General features: G+C 41.9%; 1 protein-coding gene across 3 annotated transcripts in view; it reads left to right on the top strand.

Annotated features, from left to right (window-relative positions):
* Positions 1-27,679, top strand: part of LOC117479557 (WAS/WASL-interacting protein family member 1) — a 36,277-nt gene that overhangs the window by 4,616 nt on the left and 3,982 nt on the right. The window contains exons 2-8 of one of the 3 annotated variants that reach the window (XM_034126635.1): positions 18,986-19,196; positions 20,698-20,752; positions 20,922-21,009; positions 21,119-21,573; positions 21,973-22,137; positions 22,988-23,146; positions 24,802-24,936. In XM_034126635.1, coding sequence (XP_033982526.1) covers positions 19,066-19,196; positions 20,698-20,752; positions 20,922-21,009; positions 21,119-21,573; positions 21,973-22,137; positions 22,988-23,146; positions 24,802-24,936 — 1,188 coding nt within the window. In that variant the 5' untranslated portion in view covers positions 18,986-19,065. Of the gene's footprint in view, positions 1-18,985; positions 19,197-20,697; positions 20,753-20,918; positions 21,010-21,118; positions 21,574-21,972; positions 22,138-22,987; positions 23,147-24,801; positions 24,937-27,679 lie in introns of all 3 variants that reach the window. The other 2 variants (XM_034126634.1, XM_034126636.1) reach the window with 2 other exon arrangements.

Here is a 27,679-nt window from a genome sequence, read left to right as displayed (position 1 = left end):
GCAGCATTACAGCATAATGTCCCTGAGCATGACTGTATACAACACTATAAACAAGCAGCAAAGAAAAAAACACTGATTTACATAGATATTCTGTTAACCCCCCATTAAGTCTAATGTGATACAGTCATTATACAAGAACAGGAAATAATAAGCTTGTTTAGAACATTGTAGCTGCATTATTACATGTAGATAATCCATCCTAGTTTCCCTTATAGCCAACCACCCGTACTGAGAAACATGCTTTTCTCCTGAGGTGTGTTTTGGTGCTTTATTAGTGAGAAATGTACCAAAATGCTACATTGTGTGTGTGCCTGTAAGCACATTTGTTTCCAAGGTTAAAACCATACTCCTAGCATTTCTTTAAACTTTTAGAGAGTTTGAAAACTTTCTCAAGGTCTCAGCATCAGGTTCAATGTGCTCCATTAAGGGAACACATTTTTTTTCAGCCTCAGCTCATATGTAGTCTTAACAGTGCTCTTTGATTTATTGGCCTTCTTATGATGCTGTATAAAAAATCCCCTCCTTAATATATTCATGTGTGGCTTTATCATTTATCACTGTCACTGTCACCTATGCCCTTTATCTTAAAACGTCTAAGGCCGTGTAGTTGCCACTTTAGCCCCAGTTTGACCCTCCCATGTACTTTCACTACTCTCGTTCAATTCAAAAGTAAACTTAAACATAATTGCATTTATCATGGATGTATATTGACGTTTATTTTCAGTATTTGATATTTTCACATCAAACAAGAGATTGTGCTTGCGTTTTTTGTAAAGAAAAGCAATATGTTTTTTTTATAGGCTACCTACATTAGGAAGTATATGTACAGTCAAGTTGGGAAATGGGTTAAAATATATTTTTTATCAAGTGACAGACGGAATATTATTTCATCCAGATGGTTGGAGGTTTAGAGGATTCTGAAAATGCCAGAACAGTATGCTACTCTAGTTTAAAATCAAGTGCAGTACAACTCAAAATATTCAGTGAGGGAAACATGAAAACATGCATAAACTGACCAGCACAAGTTCCCCTCATCGTTTCTATTCCACCTAATCAATGTTTTTATTGACATTTTAACTGACCTTTTTATGGCACACTGCTGATGGCTGTTGGACTGTTTCACTCGCTGTAAAAGCCCCAAAGCCACATTACAGCACTCTGAATATATGCTTAAATAAGAGAAGACTGTTTTTCATTCTTAAAGTTTGTCACTACTTGTGGGTGGAGAAGTGTTTATACCAACAACAAGTCTAATCTGCGCAAACAGAGCGAATCATCTGGGTCCCATTAGCGGGGACGGGATGCGCTTCTGCTTTGTGTTTTATGCTCTTAGTTCGGCATACTTTTACATACAAATATTGCCTGCTCTTGCAAGGGAAGAGTTACATAACCGCTTTCATACTGTGAGTGCAGCGACTTGCTGGCCACAGGTGTGTTTCGTCAGACTTTGCTTCTTTCTACTGAGCAAATTTAATATCTGATTTTGTCTAGACACAGAGTGGCAGTGTGTAGTACTCATAATGCAACTACAAGCCCTAGCATCAACTAGCAAACACAACTGAGTTCGTAAAGGGCCTCTTGCATCAGACATGGAGATAACCGAGTGATGCCATCATGTGCAGCGGTTAGATTTCAGTATGAAAAAACGACTTGTTTTGATCAATCTGTCACACGAGTGCATTTGGCTGTGTGCATGTATTTATGTTTCTACACCTTTTTCATCCATCTGTCTGCATTTGCATATTTACAGTATGCAAATATTTGTATGTTTTGCTCTGAATAGCAACCCGGTTATAGTATCACCATGAATGTGTGTGCTACTATTCCTTGAATGTTTCTTTCTATGAGACACAGGCAACCAGTGAACAGTGGTAGGCACGTTCACCTTTGCAACAGTAGCTGTTTATTGATTCCTCTGACAGTCACACAGGTGTTAGTGATGGGAGATCAGCCTCTGCACTCAAAGATGGGGAGGACAGCGGGGCGTTGGTGCTGACTGGTTTGTTATTTATTCATTACCCGGCAGTTTGCCCTCAACTCAGCCTCAGAAGACCGTTTTCACCTGTTTCACCTCCTGAGGTTTGAGTTAGCTGCTACATTTGGTATCGGAACGGTTTTCTGTGTGCAGGATCACACTAATGCACGCATACATACACGGCAGCATCCTCTTCATGGTGAGTATGAATGAGTGAGACAGTAGGGACAGGGAAAGCCGGAGGAAGAATGAAGGGTGGAGTCGAGGGCTCTGGGGACTGTGGCAAGGCAGATCCTATATTGATTGGTTTAGTAAGAGAATCCTCGGGCTTTTAGTGGTGCTGCTTAATAAGAATGGCTTGTGGAAAGAGAGATCACATCAGCTGAACTCCAAAGGCTGCCTGTCGGCTTTAAGAAATAGTGCACAGCAAAATCAAAACATAAGCAAGAGCAGCTAATCTGTATAGACTTTTTGCTGGCACATTTATGAACGTGATATTTCTTTGCGCAAGCAGACGTTGGTTTGACATTTTCTCTGTGAGGTCAGAAATGTCGTCAAGTTTTCAAAAGCGAAATAAAGGTCACAAGCATTTGTTGCCATGAAAAAGGTTGTGCCAATTATCACAGGTGGCTGATAACAAAAACCAAAGCAGCCAAAACCATGCATGCACCTTTAACACAAGGCACACAGCTGCATCACATGTTTAATCCCCAGATGTTGCATTGTGTTTTGGTGCTTTTTGCAGCGTGGATGTTGTGGCTTTTCGCATTGACATTGTGTTTCTTTTGCAGCACGCACTATCTGTCTATCTTGGTGTTAACTCAAGAGCTTGACTTCAGAGAAACTCTGAGCTATTTTAAGAGGCAGCAGATTGCGTTAAGCGAGGAAGTGAAGTGACACAACTGGGGTTGAGATTTCTCAGTGCTTCAAAACCTTGAAAACATCTTTATTTAGTTCTTCGCTCCCCCAGCACCTTGCAGATTGCACCTAACTACCATCAGATAATGGGTAGCTACGGAAGCTGCGGCTTACATTACACAACCATATAATTTCTTTTACTTTTTATTGCACAATGACATTTGGTTTCTATTTCTATACCTATGTCATTTGAATACTTGCCTCACAAAGCTACAGTATATTTCTGTCGTGAAATTTCAATATATGAGTTAATTACATTTGAAGAGTGTTAGCAACTTCTATAACTTTGAAGAATGTGGAACGTACGATGCTTTGTGTGTATATTGCTGCGAGAAGGGCTGGAACTATTTTGGGCTGTTTTTGATGATTTCATTTTATTATTTATGTATTCACCTCCACATGAAAGAGAGCTGCAGTCCCAAGTGGTCTCTTTCTTTTTCTATATCACACACTTTCCTTCTCTTTCATGCAAACACAGACACAAATCCATATTTATTTAGCCATTTGTTACCAATTTCGTAAACACACGTCATCCTTTTCAGCGCTTTTAAACTGTATTTGACGGGATCGGTACACCTCGGTGTCAGCACTGAGCAGAAGTAATACGTTCCAATGTAATCTGACACGTTTGTGTGTGTGTGTGGATGTGCTGCTCATTGTGTTTGCATGTGTTGGACTTGTTTAATGAAAGCACCTGCTGAGTTGGTCCCCTTCACTCAGCCATCAGATCAATATCAAGCTGGGTCTGTCAGCGTGGTCGCTGTCATGGAATCTTTGATAACCCAATTATCTAAACCGTGCAGTAACTAATTAGCAGAACTCTGCACTATATTAACCCTGTTCACACTGCCACACACACACATCTCGCTGGCATCAAACATGCAAGGCCAGCAAGTCAAACACAGAGTGAAATCACTACTGATAGGATTAGCTTCTTCCACACTGAGAAGCAACGCCTGTAAAATGTGATTTCTGTCCCTTTTATGTATTTATGAAATTTAGAACAGTGTTGAAAAAACTTGAAGTGACCTTTTAGGTGTAACAACGGTAGTAGCTAATAGTAATGTATTTCAAGTGTGCCTGCTATTTTTTTGTAACTCCGCAATCGGCAACTATTTTAATAAACATTTACTGGTTCTTGAAGAATAAATTATAAATGAAGTATATATCCTAACTCCTAAGACTTTGGACTTTTAGAAAACCAGGGCTTGTGGGAAATATGTGATGTAGTTTATCAAGAAAATAATCTGGATTAATCAACAATTAAAATAATTGGTAGATGCAGCCTTTATCAGAAATCAGAAATCCTTTATTAGTCCCACGGTGGGGAAATGTGCAGTGTTACAGCAAAAGTTGAATAGCAGGTCATAAAAAGACATTAAATAATACAAAATTAAAGCAAACATTAGTAATAAAATAAAAATAAAGACAAATAGGTACACAACCTTAATCCAAGTATTAAGGCATTTGTGCATATATGATAAATATGGACTTATAGTTTAATATTAAATCATTTTTTTGAACAGTGAGATGTTTATATTAATGTAGCACCATCATTTATTTAGCTAGGTGTTTACACAATGGCTTCTTGTTTTTATGAGTGGCGCCGAAGATAATGTTGATCCTGCCGTTAAGTGGAACTAACCATTTAAAACATTGGAGTTTTCCACCACTCACGCTTTGCTGTTTAGGAAGCTAATGAGACTGAATAGCATGACATGGACAGTGAGTCAACCAATGAAAATAAGCCACACGTTAAACATGTGGCTTACCAGCCATATAACATAAAATAATGACAAACCTACTCTTACTAAGTTATGTATCTTATTGTTAAACATCACATATCATTTTCAGTGCAGCAGCATGTCATCTGACATTTCTACAGTGTCAGAGGTTGTGAGTAGTGTTATAGATGAGCAGGCGTAGTAACTCGCCAGTAGCTGTGTTGGAGTGGAGGTGTAAGGTAGGTGGCCTTGGACAAGAAGTGTAAAGAAAGGCAGCATGACTCACTTAGAGAGGAGCCTGCATACTCCATTGAGAAGCAACCCACAGAGTTCTCCCTCCTGTCTCCTCTCCATCTGTGGTGCTGTGTAGGACAGTCAGAGAAAAAGAGAGTGATAAAGACGGCAAACATGCATGTAGTTTAACATTTCAGAATACACCTGGGGTAATGGGTTTTCCATAAGCCGCCATTGTTGATGCCGAACCCGGCTTTTAAGACTGAATCAAATCGATGGCTTCTCTGTCTGAGGCTGGGAGGAGCAGGGCAGCCTCTCTCTGTCTGCACAGCCACGATAACACTGTTCAATGGGCGCTAACCACCTTTCAAATGGAAATGGTATATCCAGTGAAAATTAGACACAGTCATCCGGATGGTACTTAGCACTGGGTGGTGAATGGGAGATGGTAGCGTGACGGTTGAGGGGTGTGGCGCGCTTTGGCTTTGTTGTGTGCCTCAGCTTAGCTTTTACAGAGCGACCAGGGGTTCATGTTTTTTCAGGGTTCGCTTAAATGTTACACACCCAAACATACATTTACAGGAACTGTGTCGCATATCAGGGCTTGTAAGATGGGATGCAAGCTTGCAAGCACAGAGTGACTCACCCAAAACCATGGGGGCGTGTGTTATAGACAGTATGGTAACTTACAGTATTCACTCATCACAGTGCCAGTTCGCTCTTTCTGTCTCTCCCTCTCTCCCCACATCTCCGCTTCCCACCTCTCTCTCTCTCTATTCCTCATTAGCTTGCTTGCAAACACACACATGTACACACCAGACAAACTCAGGCTAACGGGAGGATTCTTAAATTGCTGACATAGAAAGCAAATGCTGTGATCGGATTGAGTACTGGCTCTGTCCTGTAAAACCCCTGGGGAATGGTCTAAAATAAATCGCTCATAGATTCTGCCCGCCCTCAAGATTAAAGCGTGAATACATGTGTGTGTTTGTGTGATCTGTCAAAATGAGACAGCTAACTTTGTCTTTGCGTGTTGCTGCAAATGTACAACATGCACATACAGACTACAGTGTGTGTCGGTGTGAGAGTTACAGACTGTAAAGTTGATGAAAAGAGCCACTGGGCGAGTGTGCTGTGGTAAATGGTTGCATGAAAGTGTCGACATGTGTAACTGCTCCAATTGGCTCTCCGGAGTCGTCCTCAGGGAAATAAGGGCAGCAGCACAGGCTGAGATAGGCTGCCGCTGACACAGAGTTATGAATCTGTCCTATATGTGCACATTCTCACTTGTTGTAAATCAAAGATTGATGCCAGGAGATGCAACAAATGTGCAAAAAGTGCAGAATTTAGAAGAAAATGTGCATGTTACTTGGATTACATGTTTCCTGTCTAAATAGTTTGTGTATGACGATTTGTCTTTGTTTACATGTACTCTTTGGGCATATGTGGGCTTTGTCTATAGGCTATGTGTGCAGTGTGTTTGTTCAGGACCTCCCAGGACTCCATATGGTGTCAGGGGTGATAAATGTGCTCTAGGGGCAGCACTAAGCAGCTGTCGGTAGACTTACAACCGTACACACTGAGCCACAGCCTTTACTCTATACGCTGTGTAAAGGTCTGTGGCTAAGTAGGCATCAACCCATACGTTACGTGGGTTTGAATCGACCGAGGTCACCACATCATTTGCATATTATCTATTTATCTCCTCTCCTGTACGTCTTCTCCTTCTGTACTTACTGTTGGAACAATGCTTGGCAAAAGGGGATGAAGAAATGTGTGTGATATATGTGTGAGAATAACAACAAGTGCAATAACAGACTTGAAATGTTCTGCTTTAGCTTCAGACCGCAGGAGCAAGCTGCACAGGAAGCTTTAAAAATAACCTCTTTTTGCAGATGGGTTGAATGCCACAGTAGCTGAGTTTCAGTTTAGCTGGTAATTCAAAAAGTATTTTTCTTTGTAACTGTTTATTGAGCCAGAGAGGATTTGAAGGTGCACAGTTGGCTTAGAGAGAAGATAAGGGAACTAATTCCTTCCCTCTTCTCCCTCTGCTCTTTGATCCTCACCTCCCGCATCATATCTCTTTGATTGCCATGTTTATGACAGCTCCTTTTACCTTTTCTCCTCTTGCCTCTTTCTCTCTCATACTTTGTGGTGTGGCATGTCAGCAGTTCATCTTCTGCTGGAGGTCCTCGTGCACACGCACACACTCTCTGACGCACACATAGACATGCAGGCGTGGCACACACACAACGAGCAAGACGAACCGCCCCCTTCCTTATTGAGGTAAAGTGAGTGCACCAGCATCTGCGATGAATAATTGAGTTATCTGGCTCCGTGCAGAAATAGCAATCTCCCCACACAAGTGTGAAAACATCACTTGCCACCCGAGACCTGGGACCTGCCTCTGCCATGTGGGTCTACACGTGTATGGGTTTCTGTTTGCACTCACACTTGGCTTTTGTGTTTCTGTTTTAAGACGGGGTGTAATCCTGAAGTAATCAGATGTTGGATCGAAGCCACAAATGAAGTTGATGCCAAAACACACTTAGAAACGGAGAAATCTAACTGTTTGTGAAATAATAATAAGTACACAAACTGAGTCCCCACTTTCACATCTTTATTTTAGTGAGTTGATATGTGATTGTGCTCTCTGCTGGCTGACAAATGATTTGTGGGAGCATGTGGGCTGTGTCACAAAATAATGTGCACACAGCCCAAAGCATTTCAAATGTGTCTTATAAACAATATATTGAGTTAGTTTATTAGAGACAGCAGTACAATCTATTCCAATACAACGCAGTAGGCAAATGTCCTACCTTAGTGCTTATAATGCACTTATTGACAGTGTTGGAGAAATGTTGAGTCAATGCTGTTATCATTTTGAGATAATAGTTAGTAGGGATGCTGTAATGCATTGCTGAAGGGTGCTAATATTTTGTCCATCTCCATTTACATATAATTAGATTGTGCAGGTGTACAGGGAAGCAGCGCAGCGTTATGTTATGGTACATTACCTTGAGATGTAAAAGAAACCTTTAGTGCACATTTCTCTGCAAATCTGTAGTGTATCCTCACTGCTAAATAGTTATAAAAAAAAATGTCGATGCAAGGAGTGAGACCTATTTTGAACAGCCTTGTATGATTGTGATGACAGCACCTCTGGAGATTATCATAGCTGCGTAAATCCTCATAACCAGAGTTATTGGTGGAGCTTTAGCATTCTGTCTGTCTCGGTAAAGAGACTGACCTGATGTAAGGCCTGGCATATACTCTCCATGTGAGCGACTCCCAGGAGCCATCTGAAGCAATCCGAATGGTGACACCACAAAGCTGAGGGAGCAGAATCACAGCAAACTCACAAATAAGGCCAAATCTGACAGTCGAATCCTCAGAGCAGCTCCACCGTTTGACAGATCCTTCAGCAGAGGAGCGTCAGCCAACGCCCTTCACAGCTGCACCGTTCATTAATGCTATTTCATAACACTACAGTAGGAATGATCACATAGCGCCAAGGCGGCATGAAATAATGAACCCACATGTCGGATATGACACAGATTATTTTAAAGTATGAGAAAATAGATATAGTGTGGTAGTCAGTTCTCTGTGCATTTGGCTTTGGGGGTAGACGCAACCAGCTGTTGGGTCTAAAAGCTCCGTTATGGGGAGACGGCGGCAGATTAACGGCAATCCTACTGATCCAGCCCACACACTCCCCCTCCCCACACCCTTTCCCCCTCCCCACACCCTTTCCACCTCATACACACACACATCCATCTTGGTGAAGAGGCAGCGCTATGAGTGACTTATTTATCTTCTGTTAGTCTGGGATGTTAAAAAAAATCTGGTTTGTATGTGTGACAGCCTTCTGCCATGATAGGTAACGAACCTGGAAAGAGTGTACGGGGGACAGGGGACAGGGGACAGGGGACAGGGGACAGGGGCTGAACGTGTGGGGTAAAATCTGGGGCAGGCTGTTGCGGGATGGAGCTTCAACAGCTGTCAGCATGGATGTGGTCGACTGGGAGGGAATGATCCTGACATTATCAAGACAGTTAAGGCAGTAAAAGATGATGACAGAGGGGGCTATGAAGAAAAATGGAAGTTCCAAGTACCATTGAGCAGTTATAAAATGTACGCATAATGTTTCACGGTGTGCTGGCACTGACATTTATACTGCAACGTATGATTTAGTGACGGTGCGCGGTTCAGGTCAGGCTATAAGAAGTGAGCTCCAGGCCCGTGATCTTTGCTCCCTCTGTGTTTTCGACAGGGTTAATAGTCTTTAATGTGGAAATCGCCATTAATCTGCTTTGCGTAGATGAAACAGACAGAGCTGTATAGGGAGAGTTCTCCCTGGATCATTTGAAATCCTGTTTCAATGTTTCACTACATTGCATCTAAGAGATTGAGCCATTCCTGCTCCCGCTTTTCTTGCGTCTATCTCACTCGTTCTTTTGTTCTGGTGTTTTCCTCTCCTTCTCCTCTCTCTTTCTCTTTTCTGACATTTTAGCTGTGACTTATTTTTCTCTAGTTGCCCGTCTCTCTCTCGCGCTTCTCCCCTTTTTGGTGCTAGCAGGGGGATTGGGAGGGTTCCTCCAAATTGGCACACAGATGAATAATGCATCTAAAGCAAAAGCAGAGAGCTGGGGTTGGATATATCTGTCTGTCAGGCGCTTTCTCTGTATTACAGTTATGTAGGGAGTTAGGCTGATACTTCAGAGGAGAACAACTCTGTTTGTTGCTCTTTACCCAGATTCCCATTTACTCTTCCTTCTCTCATAAACTATTTTATTGTCAGTAAATGTGCATTGTGGCCATGCATGCAACTTGCAAAACCGATACATGCTGTGAAATATTCTTGGAATTTAGTCTTTTTTGACAAGGCAGCTAGCTGTTTTTGATACAACACACATACATAATGCATATGTGATTTCATTTGATTCTGTTGCTGTATGCATGAGTTTGAGGGTGTGTATGTATTTTTCCCTATTCCCAGACTGCAGTGTTAAAAAGCAAACTGCACTCGTGAGCATAAGCTCACAGCAGCACCATCATTAAAGTAATGAGCAGGAAGTTAGCACTGAAGTCAACCAGAGAGAGAGAGAGAGAGAGAGAGAGAAAGGGAAAGAGAGAGAGATCTTCAATCCCATAAGAATACATCTTAAATCCTGAATGTTGCTTCTGACTCATTCTGGTTAATTAAGTCGAGTCAAGTGAGAGGAAAATGGGGTCTTGCCTTGCCTCAGTGTGTAGGATCAGCACTAAACTCCATCTGTGGCTTATGAAGTCTCTCAGTGGTACTGTCCTCTGTGCACTCGCGAAGCACAGATGGAACAAAATGTATCCATTCTATTCCTTATATTTTTATTAGCTTGACCCACACAGCCTCTCTACACACGGAAACTCTCACACACACCTCCCTTTGGTGGTACATTTACATACAAACCAAGGGTAAATACTTCCATTTAGCAGTGGGCTTCAGGGTATGTACACTAGCATTTAGCCCACATTTATGTTCGATGCTTTGCACATCCTGTACTCAGCAGTTGAAACACACACACACACACACACACACACACACACACACACACACACACACACACACACACACACACACACACACACACACACACACACACACACACAGCACAGAACGAGACACATGCACAGCAGCGTCAAATGCTACCTTGTATGTTGCAAATACCCTGAGGGCCTGGACACACTTGTCATGAAATAAGTGTTCTAGACACACACACACACACACACACACACACACACACACACACACACACACACACACACACACACACACACACACACACACACACACACACACACACACACACACACACACACACTCACAAACTCAAACCCAGAACTCAGAGAAACAAAGAAATGTGTTGAGCAACCTTTGGGATTTTCTTTGTTGTTTTATGGCGGAAAGATTTCGCCATGCGACACAGGATGAGGCAAACGAGTGAAATGTCAAAATCCTCTGTTACTCTAAAAATAAAGCAACATCAGGGCTGCCATTTGAGAACATCATAGACACACTATTGGGCGTGGAAGGGATAAAACAAACACTCCGTTATACCCGACAGCAGTCAGAGTGCAACTGCCAACTGTCCTCTGCTGAGGATAGTAGAGAGTGGATTTTACTATTGTTTATGCATTTAACATTTTAAGATTTCTTTCCCCTCCCCCTCGAGTTAAAGGATATACATGAGGCAGGCACGACAAAAATAGCACAATAATCACGTAGCAGGTCCAAGTGCAGTCATATATAATAAACAGCCTATCATTTATTCATTTAGGAATTACATCATATGTTTTGAGTATGCAGTACAAAGGAAAACTCACCAAATTGTAATGTAAAGTAAATGTCATTAATTGAAATTTTATTTTTCTTATTTAATGATTCTGAACTGCAAGTTTTTTAAATTGTTACAAATGTATAGTCATATTTCTTAGCTCCATTCATTTGCTTAAAGAGTTGAGAGCGGTAGTCTTTGGCAAACGTTAATCAAACTGGAAGAAATCGCACATTTGTTTTGGACTGCTTTCAACAGGATCAATACACATTTGGTCTTCTTGTTAGTATTTACACTAGCAGGACCTTGTGTGTGGGATCAACTTAAAATAAACTTCCACATTCATGATAATGAGGGAACAGAGTGAGTGCAACAGTGAGATAAATACATGTTATCTTCATAATTTTTTGTTTTGGACAGCAATAGAAAATCTATTTTAGGTCTAGCTTAGATTTTAAATAGCAACAACTAAGTGGCTACGATCCCGATTATCACTCTCTTTACCCGTTTTTATAAATTAACTTGTTATGTACTCACAACGTGTTAAGAGATAAGCCTACAGTTGTCTCTTAATACTCTCACTCATTAAGAACAGGATGTTGCCAGAACCTTTACCAGACTCCAAATGATACTTGCTCTTGCTTATAAGATTAGAGCGTTAGTCCAGGACAAATAGCTCAGCAGGTTAAATCCACTGGATTTGTTATCAGGCCGCTCGTAGCAGGTCACTTTGGGATAGGGACTAAACTGCGAACAGAATTTCTAAGTGGCGGTATAAGGTCTTCGTCCTCAGTGGGTGTGAAGCTTAGAGATAGGATCCTGATGGCAGAAATGTCAGAGGGTTAAGCTGCAACCCTCCCTTCCACTGTCTCTCAGCCTCCCTCTCTCTCTCCCTTTTTTCTTCTCTGTCTCCTCCATCACTCCATGTTGTTATGCACAGTGCAGTGGTGTCCCGCGGGGCCGAAGATTGCCATGGACATGATGTGATTCTCGTCTCTCAGATGTAATGTGCTGTAGTCCGTGCCTCTGATGAACTTGCCCTAGCGATGTTCAGAAAGACATGCTGTCCTCTGCGCTCCCCTCTTTCTCTCTATCCTCGCCATTTATTTCGGCCCATCTCAGATTATGTGTGCATGGATGCCTGATCTTCAGATAGCGTAATAGATTGATTTGGAGGCGGGGCATTTAGAGGACAAGCTGCTTTACAGGTTGATATCGAGTTGGCATGGTGCTGAAGTGGGGATGAAAAGGAACTAATTCATATTATCCAATAAAGGATTTTTAGGTTGTGTAAAGCCTCTGAAGTGGCCTGTGCGTATTTTATTTTATTCATTTATAAAGCAAGAGTAGTGCCTTACACTTCCTCACAAGCAAGCACACATCTTCATATCTGGAGGGTTTACTCTATAGCTGCCCTTGATAATAATCACTTAGTTGGATTTGTCCTAATGTGATGACAGAGACTGAAAGCTGCGCTCAGGAAGATGACAGGAACATATCGGCCTTGTGAATCTCTAGCTACAATTAGGACAATTGCTTGGACGCCGGCTTTGTTAATCCAATGTGGGGAGGAAAAATAGGCTTTTTTGGGGAGAGTCTTTATGTGATAAGTGCTGGCAGCTTTGGGTGGGAGAAACAGGGACAGTGACCAGCGGAGTGTGAAGCTGAGTTGGGAGTTTGCTGTTCACAGGTGAGGAGGGGCACAAGTTCATTAGGGTCATTTAAATAGTTTAGTGTAATGCACATGTTTTTTTCATTTCATCGTTTATTTGAAGAGGGACAGTGCACATTGATGAACATTTTTAACAATTAATGCTTCAAAATGTAAATATACCGGATTTTTGCTTTTAGCTAATTTCCATCCGTAGTCCCTCACATACAACATTTAAGAACATGACATTTATATACATAGCAAAAATAAATACATGATATGCAGAAAGAGCATGAGCAGCATACAAGCATTTACCACATGGCAGTACAATGTAGCAGCTATGATATATAAAGTGCAAGAGGAGATACCCCTGTATTAAAGTGCAGTTAGCGGTGATTGCACGTTTGTTTGTTTCTCAACCATTCTTTTAGTTGACCTTTAAAACTGTTCAAAGTGGGACAATCCCGTAACTCAGTTGGGAGGCTATTCCAGAAAGAGCTGCCCTTAATTGATAGTACATTTTGACAGAAACTGATCCGTCTACGGTGGACTTCACAGTCTCCTCTGGTTTCTGACCTAGTGCAGCGTCCAGTGTGTTTTTTGTGGATTAATTCTCCTAAGGGAGGGGGGGCCAGTCCATGTAAACATTTATTAAAAAAACACATACTTTTAAAAGACTTAAAATTGTCAAAACTTAAGAAATTGTGTTTTTCAAGGATGGTACAGTGGTGGTATGAATTTGGCTTTCTGTCAAAAACCTTGATAGCTCTCTTGTACAGCTGGTCTATTGGTTTCAGGTTTGTGGCACAAGCAAACGACCAGTTTGTAAAACAGTATTCAATGTGAGATAGAATCATACAGTGGAGGTATGACTTTGCAGCATTAACAGTTAAGAAAGGTCTAATTTGTTTAAAATGTTGCAAGTTGAATTTAATGGCATTGGATACTTTCTTAATATGTTTCTTAAAGTCAAGTTTGAGTCCAATATGACTCGAAGATACTTGAAGTGGGAGACTAGTTCTATTTCTGCTCTGTTTAAAAACACATTGGATCCTTCGATTTTGACTGGTCGTTTACTGAACATCATGCATACTGTTTTTTTTACATTTAACTGTAAAGCAAATGTTGTTCAGCCAGTGTTGAACCTTGTCCAAAGCATTAGAGAGAGAAGATGCGATCATTTCAGTGTTTTTCCCGTGTACAAAGATGAACGCATCATCGGCATACATTTGCACATTCAACTCAGGACATACATTAGGCAAGTTTTGGGGAAAACCTCAACCTAAAATACTGTCTCAGCACATGTATGCAGAATTAAAACCTCTGTTAGTGACACCTGAAAACAAGATGTTAGCAAACTAAGATTAGAAGATAAGAAACTACTAAACGTAATCCTCAAGAATTATACCAAAGATGTGTACATTCGTGAAATAATATAAATATGGTTCAGAGGAGCTGGTTTTGGGTGGATCTCTAATGAATTGATCCCTCTACTGTATTTTACTCATCAATGACTTTACTACACGAATCGATAATATCTAACTCAAAATCACCCAAATCCCAAATGATTTTGTGACTTGCTGGCAGAGCCATGATGCTGATAGTTTCACTTTTATATGCTGAGGTTTTGAGATACCCATCTCTGACACTAATACAAAGGAGATGAATGAAAGCTAATTTGCTGCTCAAGGTTTTGATGGAAACAGAACAGAAACAAAGTCCTCTCTGTGAGAAGTTTTCATAGGGAGTATTTCATGGGTTGAAAGTAGTTCCAATTAAAACTGTTGTTGTTATGTAAGTCAGTGACTGGGGCTTTTTTTCAAAAGAATTTGCCATTTTCTAAATTGTTTAGCACAAAAGTTATTGCAGGAAATCTTACACGACCTTGGGTCCCCTGAAAGGTGCTATATAAATGTAAGTTATTATTATTATTATTATTATTATTATTATTATTATTATTACACAGGTTTCCTCAAACGAGCACTATCATTACTGGAATGTGTAGGTTAATATTGATCAAGATAATTTGAGTTAATGGGTATATATTTTTATTTTAAATATAATCTTGCTCTGAGTTTGGAAGTATATAAAATTGCCATGGGATTGAAAGAAGGGCAGATTTGCCCCTTCAATATTCTGAAGTTGATACTGAAATAAACATAATGATCAGGCAAATTCTGGAGACGCATCGTTTTTCTATATTCTATTATTAGTGATTTCCATTATAACCTTTTATTTGTTATCAACAGCTGGTATAATGATCCTCAGAAAGCGTGACAACTGAATCTAAAAACATATATATATGTTTCATGCAAAACCTGCTCTAGTGGTCATAATATTGTGGGTGAATGTAATCGGGCCTTAATATGAAGTTCACACTTGGAAAACCTACTACACTTTCTCTACTTACTCTTCTAAAACTAGCAGGGAATGAGCATCTCATGCTGTGAGATGTATTGTGTTGTAGGTTGGGGAGTCTACATATACCGTATTATACTCTGCTGTTACATATACTGTTTATTTTAAGGGATTCTCATAACAAAGCACCTTTATGTTAAGCTTATTGAAATGTTTCCTCTTACAGTCGATACTAATATGTTTTTTACATCCATATGCTTCAGTGCGGTAACAACCATACACTTCATATTCCCCGAAAAATTCTCCTTAAGAAGCTGCAAAGATTTCTATAATTTCAAATCACTACAGGGAGTCACCTAAGAAATGCTGAGGTTAACTTTAATATACTTTATATACACTCAGCCTCATAAAAGCTTCCCAGTTGATGCTCTCTCCAGCATTTGGCTCTGTTGTTATTGCAGCCGCTTCTATTCTCTCGTTCTGCTCTCTCAGTAAAAGCTGTCGGACACAGAAAGCTGAACCCACATGTCTTGTCTACGCAAAGCATTAACAATTTATTACAACTTATGATGTAATTCCAAATGTAACTGTAAATCTAAATGTCATCTCTGAAATCAGGTTATTTTTAAACCTTGAGAAATGACCCACTTTTGTTCATTCATTGTCTAAGCATTGTCTAAAAACCAGCTTCTGGGTTATTAATGACTCATTTGAATATCTAATTAAACAGAAGACACGTTAAAAACACTGTAAAATGCTTTCCTTGGCACAGAAAAAAACGTATTACGTTATCAGGGTCGTCATCAAAATGTTACAAGAAACCCATGACACTCTTTTGGTCAGAAGATGGTTTTGTGAATGATACACCCTAAGAGGAAAATGTGAAAGGCACAACACATTAAAATAGGGTATGTTAAAGCTGAGAGCTTAAAATTAAGGATATAAACCTTTAACTGTCTCAAAAATAGTTTTTAGGACTTATGAAAACTAAGCTGAATTTTTAAAACAAGCATTACTAAGAGTAGAAACTGATTATCTTTTGTTGAGCATATATTGCATAATGAAGAGACTGTAGAGCTTAAGCTTAAATAAATTGATGGTTTGACTTTTTATTTCAAAGGGATTGTGCAATGTTAAGAGTTAGATTTGCAACATACAAGGTAGCATTTGACGCTGCTGTGCATGTGTCTCGTGCTGTGTGTGTGTGTGTGTGTGTGTGTGTGTGTGTGTGTGTGTGTGTGTGTGTGTGTGTGTGTGTGTGTGTGTGTGTGTGTGTGTGTGTGTGTGTGGTGTGTGTGTGTGTGTGTGTGTGTGTGTGTGTGTGTGTGTGTGTGTGTGTGTGTGATCTCAGAGGAAACCTCCACCCTGTGGTTGCGCTGCACCGCTGCATCCTGCTCTGCCATCTCTTCTGCTTGCATCCGCCCCTCAACGCGTCTCCCCAGCTCTCAGTTTGACCTCATTATCGCCATCATTACCATCGGTATTAGTATCTGCACCTTTCATCATCATCATCATCATCATTCCTGGCATCTTTATGATAATCATCACCCGGCAGCAGGCGTCCACCGGGCTATCACCATCCCCGTCATCATTCTCAATATGCTGTTATTATCATTGTCATCATTTCACTCGTAATGTTTCTGAGAGGAAGGCAGATGCTGAAATAAACATTCTTGCACCCTAACTGTGTGCCGTTGTCGAGCGTGCTGCAGGGGCGTTGTGCGCGTCGTGCACACACTGCCTCTCCTCCTCCAGAGGCTTGTTCTCCACTTGTGAGCTTCACATTCTGTTAAGTCTGCTGCGAGACATGTGCGCCAATTCTGCATTGTGTGCGCTGGCAGTTCAGAAGCCCTTGTATGTGTTTCTCCTCTGAATATTTCAGAAGGGGGCTGACAAAATGCAGGCAGCTGATGATGACCTCCTTCTCATCGCGCCTCTCCCCCCCTTTCCCTCTGTCCCCCCCCTTCTCTGCGCTCATTGCGCAGGCTTCCCCGCTATTTCTCTCACTGTCTTCATCTTCTTCGTCTCATCACTCTCTTTTCTCTTTTCCCTCCCCCACTGCTTAATACACCCTCCCCTCTTCGTTCCTCCTTCATGATGTAAGTGTGCTCCCCTCTTTCTCTGTCTCCCCCTCGGTTTCTTGCATCTTGTCCCACCTGTCTGTCCTTTCATCCCACTCGTTTGCTCCTGTGTCTCATCGCTTCTCGTTTCCCCCCCTTCCCTTTCATTCACGCTCTCCATCTCCTTTCTCCTCTCTCCACGGTGTTGCACCCTGCCTGTCTGTCTATTCCATAAAGGGCTGTCTGAGGCCTCTGCTCGGCTAATTCATTCGCCGTGCATCGCCTCACATATCTGCAGGGTCAGGCCGACAGACAGAGAGAGAGAGAGGGAGAGGAGGAGGAGGAGGAGGAGGAGGAGAGGAGATCTGGAGGAAGAGAGAGGGACCAAGAAAAGAGGACATAGAGAGAAAAAAGATGCAGTTTTATCTCCAAGAAACAGATAGAGACAGATCCTGTGGTGGTATGTTCCAGAATCTCTCTCACTCACAATATATACAGTAGCTTGCCGTGACCTCCTTCTGCTCGCTGCTTGCTTTGTCATTTGGATCCCTGATGTTCAGCTCCTTTCTAATCTAATACTTAAACCACATTGCTGCCATTGTCTCTGTTTATAAAGGACATAATATGTAAGTTCCTACGGGAAATGTGCAGAGCAGTGAGGTTTTGACTCTCCTTAATTCCATATGTCCTGTGCTGATAGGTCAGAAAATGTGAACATTAATGTTCCTCAAACTGAACAAATGATGTGTTTAAGTGACATTATGGAGGCTATACTTCACGAGCCAGTTGCACCAGGTCTTTCTACGTTTAAACACAGTGCTTTTTTGTGAAAATGTACCACTTTATGTATACTGTCCTGCAGCTGTGTACTTTACACACAAGTGGGTCTGACATGTCACTTTCAGAAACAAAGCAAAAAGGCGTATCTTTCCAGAACTATTCCTTTAAAATCTAACGCGCAGTATTCTCTGAGAACAAGTCAAAAAATATGTCTAAATAAATCCAAGTAGTGCAGGAATATGATATAAACTGAGTGTGTGTGTGTGAGGAGTGGATTGTTATAGATGGTTTATTTGCCCTTGTGTGTCAGCGAGGTAGAAGTATTTAGGGTGAGGGGAAAGTGCTTATTTTTTGGTAGTACAGCATGTACCCCTGTAAAAGATAGACATGTTATTGAGTGTTTGAGCCACATTTATTGAAGAGAAAAAATAACTGTGCTGTCACTAAATCAAGTGTAGCAGCACTAGATCTAGTCCTTCTGACAGCAAGACACTTCTCTGGGGAGCTCAGCTGGTTTTTCCTGTTTAACTAACACTAGAATCTCTCCTGCTAGTCAAATGAATGTTACGGTATCATTTGATCTTTTTTTAACACCAAAAAGAAGCAGTGTGATGAAACCTTCTTTTGGCACGTTCATACTGGCTGCCTTGTAAGGTGTTCTATTTCCTGTGCATTATTGTCTTAGTGAGTCAAAAATAGAAACTGATATGTCAGAAAGAGACAGTGACAAAAAGCCAGAGGCACACCAAACACACACACACACACACACACACACACACACACACACACACACACACACACACACACACACACACACACACACACACACACACACACACACACACACACACACACACACACACACCATTCTCATCTCTCTCTGCAGCATTTCTTCAGGTTGTTCTTATCTCACATGTCACTCATATGTTGTGTCTTTTTCTTCCTTTCTTTCTCAACCCTTGTCTCTGCAGGTTTTCCTGAGCAGACAGTCTGTGTGGCGGATTTTGAGTTTGATCGGAAGTGAGTGAGTAAGCGAGAGGGAGTGGGTGTCATGGAGGACAAAGGAGATGGAGTTCTCCCGAACACTACCTACCAAAACTTGCTGCTCCTGGGAGCCATCGCGGCGGCGTCCGCCTTTGTGGTCACCATCCTTATTGTCCTTGTCTGCGTTGGCTGCCAAAAGTAAGAGGGCTGTCACATTACTTTAAAAAAAAAAGTAGAGGGCTCACTGAAAAAAGAAGAAGAGAGTGTTATCATCTCTGCTGCCAGCTTTATTTGCCCTCCCAGATCACTCTCATCATCCACTCCTTCTTTTATGTGCCTCTACTACTTCTGAACTCTTCTCCTCCCTTCTTTCTCTTCCCTCCATCCGCCCTCTCTGCCTCTTTTATCCCCTGCTCTGAGCTGAGTGGCAGTAATGAATGTTAATTGCTGCGAGTGTCAGATCAGATGAAATGATGTTTACAGGACACTGAGGAGACATGGGCAGAGTCCGAGCAGCCTCACATCACCCCTCTAAAGTACAGTCCTCAGCAGGCAAAAGCAATGGAGCACCCCTGCGGTTTAGAGAGGATCAGACTCCGAGCCAGGCGAGAGCAATGGAACATCCTGTGATTTTTTTCAGAACCCTCTGGGGCCAATCATATGCTGCACTGTGGCTTTGTTGCCATGGGATACACAGATAAGGATGTAGAGAAATGTCAGTCCGGCTCATGTCATGGACATAAAACCACACTAATGTTAAGATCTAAAGAACGAAGTAAATGCCACCAGAAGGATATACGTCATGTTAAGAGGCTTAATCAGTTTAAGAATAACTTTGTCAGGTACAAATAAAGGATAGACCTACTATTGATTTTCTGCTATTGATTTAAAAAATCCCCCTTAGGATCACAGATATCGAGCAAGATATTAGTCAAAAACGTCTTTATACATCTTTATCCGTTCATGGCACTTTTATCTTAACACCTCTGCTGTTTCATGAGATTATGAACGATGGCGATAAGAGGAGCCTTTCCCATGGGCCCCATCTGTTTGTGCGAAAAGGAGTGAGTTTCAGCTCAGGGAAACTAAAGCTAGCTGCAGTGACATGGACTTAAAACAACTGACCATGTACCGTCATATGTTCAGTTATATTTTGAGAAAAGTGTATAATTTGAAGATTTTTCTATAATTTCTGCCCCAAGCACCATAATGCTAAATATGCAGCACTAGGAACTCATGTGTTGAGAAGAAGAACAGTTGTCACATTCACACCTTCACCCAGGAGCTTTTGTCTTCATCTCGTCACTCTCTCACCATATCAACAGGTTCCCATAGCTACTGCCACCTCCAGGGATCCACGTTGCTGCGTTAAACCACTCCGGATACTTTGTTGCACAGGATTAATACCACAGGATAGTAAAGGGAATTCACATAGGGACACTACAAAATAATATGTATGAGTCTGCTTGGTCTTATCATGAAAAGAAACACAAAAGTTTGTCATCAAAGGACATCCTCCGCATTGGCAAAACCCTGAGTCATGCTCCACTCTCTGTTTGACTGGGCTCTTGATATAAACCAAGGACTTTTATGCCCCGATCAAAGTTAGATGCTGATAGTATCTTTCTGTTCTGAGTGTGTATGTTCTCTCTCTGTCCACCGGCTCCTGTTGACCTTCCTCTCTTTGATGTTGTGACAGAAAAAGCAAGAGCAAGCACCCCCCAGCCGGAGAGAAAGGGACATCTGTAAATATGGTAAGACATGCTTTCATTTTACTCCCTCTTTCCCTCCTCCCTCTCTCCATATCTACCCTGTCGCAATCTCCTTCTGCACTATTCATGTCGACTTTTTCCCTAAATAGCTGGTTGGAAAAATAGATGCACCTTATGTATCACTAACGTGTTCATATGTGTGTGACAGCAGGGTTCCCTTCGACACCCAAAACTGAACTCCATGAGCAAGTCTGACACCAGGCTGCATGAGATCAACCGCTTTCCCTGCAATGGAAACTGTAAGTGATGAGTGACCGTTAGTGACAAGATATTATACAACCATGACACTATTTCAGTGCTTCCCTCTTATCCGCCATCTTCCTCCTCTTCCTCCTCCTCTCTGTGCAGCTGTTGGCAAGAGCCGTCCAGCCAGCATGGACCTCCTGCTGCTCCACAGTCGGCGCTCGCAGAACGACCTAAGACCCTCCCATGGGCGCCAGCTTCCCCAGATCCCCACCAGTCCCACGGGATCTGGTCAGGGGGGAGGAGGGGAAACGGGAGGAGATGGGGGAGGTGGCGCAGGTGGAGGAGGAGGAGGAGTAGGAGTAGGAGTAGTAGTAGTAGTAGGAGGGGAGACTCGAGACCACACCTACACTGAGGTGGGCATCCGCAACAACCCCACCCCCACCCACTGCCTGGATGACGGGCTGTATGAAAGCGTAGGTGTCCGGGAAGGTGACACAGGCCCCAAGGTCCCCTCCGCCCCGCCGCCCTCCTCAAGCAGCACTCCGGCTACAATCAGAGCGGCCCAAAGCCCCCCCGCTCAGGCCAACGGAGCTCGCAATGGGAACGGTCATGTGAATGTACGTACATACACACAGATCCTGTAAACCTGTATCATGAGTTGAATGTGAAAATGTGAAGTGCCTCACACCCAGTGATTCATATTTATTAGACAGAAAATGATCTCCAAGGGTAAATATATGGTCATTACTTCACAAGTCTAACCCAAGCTAACCTGTTGCCTGCAGAAAAGCATAGTAATAGCAGCAATATTTTAGATTTTAGTGTGACGGCTATAACAGTTATTTCTTTGTTTGCCTGTGGATGGCATGCATCATCATCAACTCGTGTGTGTGTGTGGCTCTTAAGTGTTCGAGCTGCAGCTGCTGTGTGTTCTGCATCGTCACAAATATTTGTGAGGAACTGACATCTCTGGTAAGCTTATAACTTGTGTGTTTCTTTGTCTTTTTTTCCTACAGGGTGGCAGAGGGAACGGCAGAGGTAATGGCGTCATTAACGGGACGATGGCAGGAAGAGGTAATGGTGGGAATGGGGTCAACAGGTCCCCTCTGTCTTCTGTCAACTCTCTCGCCATCCAAGATCAAACTCCAGCAGAGTACGCTTCCATACGGAAGTTCAGAAAGGTAACATTGACTTAGATTTTTATTAAATCGTATATTCTGTTAAATTAGTAGTGGTGGTGGCGCCCTTAATGGAAGTTTTATTTTTCTCAGACTTAAATCAACTCATGGATTCCTTGTGATACTGTAGCATACCAACAAGAAGTGTATTGTGTACTAAAACAAAACACAGATGTTGCTGTACTGTATATGTAGGCTGTAACATGACACCGTCAAACAAAAATCGAAAGATAACATCACCTGATTCAGTGAAATTGAAAGTTGGGTCATTAGATTTGATGGAATTGATCTGGTATGCTGATATGCATGATAAGTGATGTTATCAAATCAAGCATTTAGCGCTACTAAAGTAGTGTTTGTGTGAAATGAATCAGTCTGAAGAAGAACTGTGTACTCTGATTGATATGGTCAACTGTGGCTGAAAATAGAAGTATTGCAACACCATTTTGAGTGGTAGAGAATGGTGGAAGCAGCAAGAAAGAAATAACTTGTCATCTTAAGAAGAACTGTTAGAAGAATGTATACAGTGTTAGAGAAAGTGTTTTTTATTTACTTTAAATGGAGCAGTTCTATATTTGCCAAACCGTTGGTTTTGGCACAGAGAGATATAAAGGCATCCATGAGCTTGTCTGGCTGGGAATAAATATAAATTATCTAAAAGTGCATCATAACAGACAACGGTTTATATTTACATTTTGGAGACAGATATCAAAGATAAACAAAAGTTGCTTGATATGAACTTAAAATGTTACATTTTTTATTTTTTGAACTACTTTTACATGTATGATACAGGGCTTTTAGCTGTATTCTATAACTGAAAGTGATGTTTCCACTGGTGACTCAAAACTTCAAGGTCGTCAAGACAAACAGGAAGGAAAATAACGGTGCTGACAGCCATTCAGACCAATCGAGTGTGAGTGATTCACCCTCTACAGCTCCTCCTCCACTTCATCGCAGTCAGGAGTTTCCGCGCAAAGCACTGGAGCCGTTTCACCTGCAAACCTTCCCGAAGGTACAGGAATCATCGGATCAATATGTTCTGTACAAAGCTTTATGCATCAAATCCCCTAACAAGTCACCTTACCAAACTGTAACTCAGTATGGTTACCACCAGAGGGCACTGTCTGCAAACAAACAACTCTTTATATTCCAATTTACAGAACCTGATGGCTTATCTTTGCTTTTATCACACATTTATACTTTACAATGATCAAGTATAGTCATTGTATGTGTCATCATATTTTCAGTTTTTCAAAACAAAATAACCCCAAATAAAATAAAATAGGTTAAATAGAATTTCACAAACATAAACCAACCTTAATATCTTGTTTTTAAGATGTTGTCTCCGATTATAGTTCCCTACATGCATAATGGAGTTGTGTGTGCCAGCTGGATGTGTTTGTAAACAGTTTAGGGCAGTTCTGAGAGGGAAATAAAGGGACAATGATCGGATGGTGATCAGCCTTTCCTGTGGATTTGTTGGCACACATATCCAGTTTTTATGTATGTGTGTATTGCCGTGCGGTACTGTGTGTGTGAGTGTGTGTTTGGCAGAGCATAAAACAGGTGACTTTGTCTTTCCCTTTAGTGATTTTAGGAGCTTGATAACGTTGTTTAAACAGTTTTTACTTGGCTGTGGATGTCTGCCCAGTTGTTGACCTTTTTATCTTTGCTTGCTAAATCCTTGACGGTGTGTGAGTGTGCATGTATGTGCATGTTTGTGCGTATGTGTTTATACCGCCCATTCGCCTCTTTGCAGTGTGCTTTGCAGCACAGTATTAGAGTGCCCAGAGTAAAGAGTGGAAGGATGGATTATGTAAGAGCTTGGCAGACTACCAAAAAGCCTCTGTGTGTGTGTGTGTGTGTGTGTGTGTGTGTGTGTGTGTGTGTGTGTGTGTGTGTGTGTGTGTGTGTGTGTGTGTGTGTGTGTGTGTGTGTGTGTGTGTGTGTGTGTGTGTGTGTGTGTGTGTGTGTGTGTGTGTGTGTGTGTGTGTGTGTGTGTGTTGAATCTATCAGCAAGTCTATCTAGAAATGGCTAACAGGTAGCCAGCAGCCAGTGTGGGGATAAATAATGTTCACATGTTGAAGCCATTTGCTGTGCCCCTGCTTCTATTACTCAGCCTCACTGCACAGGGGGAGCTAATCAAAGTTTAATATTCCTCTGTCACATGTGCACACACTACTACATTCTTTCTAATTGGTTTCTAATTGGTTTTTTTTCTAATTGGTTTCTAATTGTTTTTTAACACCAGAAGTGATGAAAAAGTAACGAGAGCAGTTAATGTACACCTTATTTTTTTAAGTATGTTATATATATATATATATATATATATATATGCAAATACAATACTGGGGTTTAATAAACTCTTACTTTCCCCCCCCCCACACACACACACACACACACACACACACACACACACACACACACACACACACACACACACACACACACACACACACACACCATTTCCCTAATGCTGTGCAACATGGTCATTGTGTACCTATAAACACAGACACACAGTCAGACACACCAAAACTTGTCATACATGTAAAAACATGTTTTGAAAATTGCTGCACTGTGTCAGTTTAATTGTGTGACTTGCTTCTGAACAAAGACTTCCAGATGCCATTACTCACCTGGCCTCTTCAATTGATTTTGCTTACCAGGAGCCAGTGTTCATGGGCAATGGGGAGCAGTACATCTGGAAGCCTCCAGAGGAAGATGACATCATCACCTTGCACCCTCCTCCACTCCGCGCAGAGAGTGTACAGGGGCACCCATCACCCCCCACTGCAAAGGAGGTACTATAAGTGTGTGTGTGTGTGGGTGTGTGTGTGTGTGTGTGTGTGTGTGTGTGTGTGTGTGTGTGTGTGTGTGTGTGTGTGTGTGTGTGTGTGTGTGTGTGTGTGTGTGTGTGTGTGTGTGTGTGTGTGTGTGTGTGTGTGTGTGTCTACAGGCAGACAGATAGACAGACAGCTCTCTGATTTGTGACTGCTGTGTTTACTGACGGGGGCGCCCTTTTGATTGGGCACGCCGTCATAACACTGCCACCTTGTGACCTGCCTGTCATACGAAGTTTCTGCTTACGGCCAGAGCTAACGTTACATGGACCCAGCCTTCCCAACCGCCTGCCTGAACCCTGACCCAAATCTCCAAGCCCCCTCCCCCACCATCTATATGTCTCCAACTCACAACTCACCAGACGCATTGGACATTGGTATCACCGGCTGAAAATTAATGAAGTGTCACTTTGTATTTATAGAGATGTTTGTTAAAGGTTAACTGTCTTGCCTTGTCAGCGTATGCAGACAGAGTGTGATCTTGGATGCGGGTTACAAACTGACCTATATATATTTATGCACATTTAGGTAAATATGTATGGTAGAGTCTGTTTGGTGTTGAGAGAGGGGGAAGTCTGCACCCCCCAGTCATCTCACATAACTACTGGACACAATAAAACCTACAAAGAGATACAAGCAGTTGGGGAATTTAAGGCATGCCAGGGTGAAGCTATTCTGAGTAGATGGAGGTGTGTCCCCAAAATAGTCCACTGTCTAATATTAGTCCATGCTTAACTTAGCTTCCCTTTTTATTATCATCTTTATCAGCTCACTGAAGGCTTACTTCCATGTCAATAACTTTGTTGGTAGTAGTTTTAGGATTAATAAACCAGAGAATGAATGTATTGTTCACAGGATCTATTAGAAGATAATCTACAGGAGAAGGACATTATGTTTAGTTGTATTTACTCTGGAAGCCAGAGTTTTAATCTGTTGCTAAATTTCTTGTCTAAGCCAGTGTTGAGGCAAAGCATTTGAAGCTGTATGTGGAGATTAAGGGGTTAAATCCCTGCTGTTTGGCTCATGAGTTCAACTCCTCTGAAAATTAGACGGGCACACAAAGCAGCTGGCCTTTACTGCATTCTGCAATCTCTTTCTTTATCAGTGTTTTTTATTTACCAAACTTTTCTCTCTCTTAGCCGCTGTGTTTTTCCATTTGTACATTTGTTGTTGCCCTAACATGCCCATATACTTTGTATCCTCTGGAGTTTGTCAGTTGCAGGCAGCCGTCAGAAAGGTGTTGAGTTTCCACTCCCACCTAGATCTGCTCCTTTCCTCTGGCACTCTACTTCTGCTATTAGGAGGCGCTGCCTTTTTCAACCAATCACGTTGCACAAAGCTTGTCTCACAAGAGGAATATCGGCTGCTAGCAGACCTTTTGGAAACGTTTGCCAAATAAGCAATTCACACAGTTGACTACAAACAGATTTATCAGTCATAGTCATGCACATAGTTGTTTCCATGGATAATCTGTGTAAACTGAAATGAAATGTGACTTTTTAAAGTCCTGGTTTGAGCACAGAGCTAAAGTAGTATCATAACAGAAAAGAGCATGGGTGAAGGGGAGGAGAAAAGCAAACACACAATGCACAGGCTTCCTCAACAGCTGCAGCCCAGTTCTGAAATCCCCATCATCTTGTGACTTCCTTCCTCTGCTGCACAGCGCTGCAAATTCTCGGTGCACACATGTACACACACTTGCACATACACACTCAGCACATTGTGTGCACACACTTGTAGCATACGCCAGGGTCTTTGTTTATCCAAAAAGGGTCACACAAGAGATCTGTGGGGGCAGGGTTTATGTGTCTGTCAGAGAGAGAGAGATACGCAGTGCTTTGCAAATGTATTACCCTATACAGCTACATCAGTGTTTTGTTTTTCCTCATATGAGACATTTATGTAAAGGAACTGTGAAAGTGAAGGCAATGTGAACGCACACACAGAAAGCATTCTCCGCCATTGTCGAAGCTCTCAGGTTTCAGTTTTTTTGGGAGTGGAACAAAAACAAGGCTGATCTTTGAGTGTGTGCAGGAGAGAGAGTTTGCATAGCCAGTGTTTCTCAGAGCCGCTAGAGCAGATCTGCTGGTATGGGTGTGAACATTGAAAGTAAACATGACCATGTCCCACAATCCTCTGCTCTTGTGCTCCCCTTGTGGAATTTAGACACAGAAATTCCAGAGGTCACAGCTCCGGTTTATCCAAATTCCCCACAGGACCTCAAACATGACTTTCAGTTGTGAGTCCTCGATATCAAATGCTACATGCTTCAGTTTTCACAGGTCTACAATAAACACATGCAAATACTGTTCAGTATGTAGATGCATTTACAGTCACATGCGTACACATAAAGTCAAGAACATGTACAATGGCTTCATTCAAAGCAAATCGTATGTGCCCAAAGTCCATCAGTGAACACAGCGAGTTGGCTGTCATCCAGATCTTTCACACCATACCCTGTTGTCTGTTGCCAAAGCAGTTATGGAGAAATGTTAACAGGTCCGTCCACTGCAAAGCTAACTCTATCCCAGCCTAGACCTCAACAGACTGATAACACAGTTTACTCTGTCTTATCCTACTCTGTCAAAATAGGTCAGGTTACCGCACAGAGCAAGCTGTGTCAACACATGCGCAAACTAGTGCACACGTACCCTCACGATCAATCTTCATACATTCATTTTCACACACTATTAGCACCAATGTA

The sequence above is a fragment of the Trematomus bernacchii genome, unplaced genomic scaffold (genome assembly GCF_902827165.1).
Source record: "Trematomus bernacchii unplaced genomic scaffold, fTreBer1.1, whole genome shotgun sequence".
Taxonomy (NCBI): domain Eukaryota; kingdom Metazoa; phylum Chordata; class Actinopteri; order Perciformes; family Nototheniidae; genus Trematomus; species Trematomus bernacchii.
This window is presented reverse-complemented; position numbering and strand designations above follow the sequence as displayed.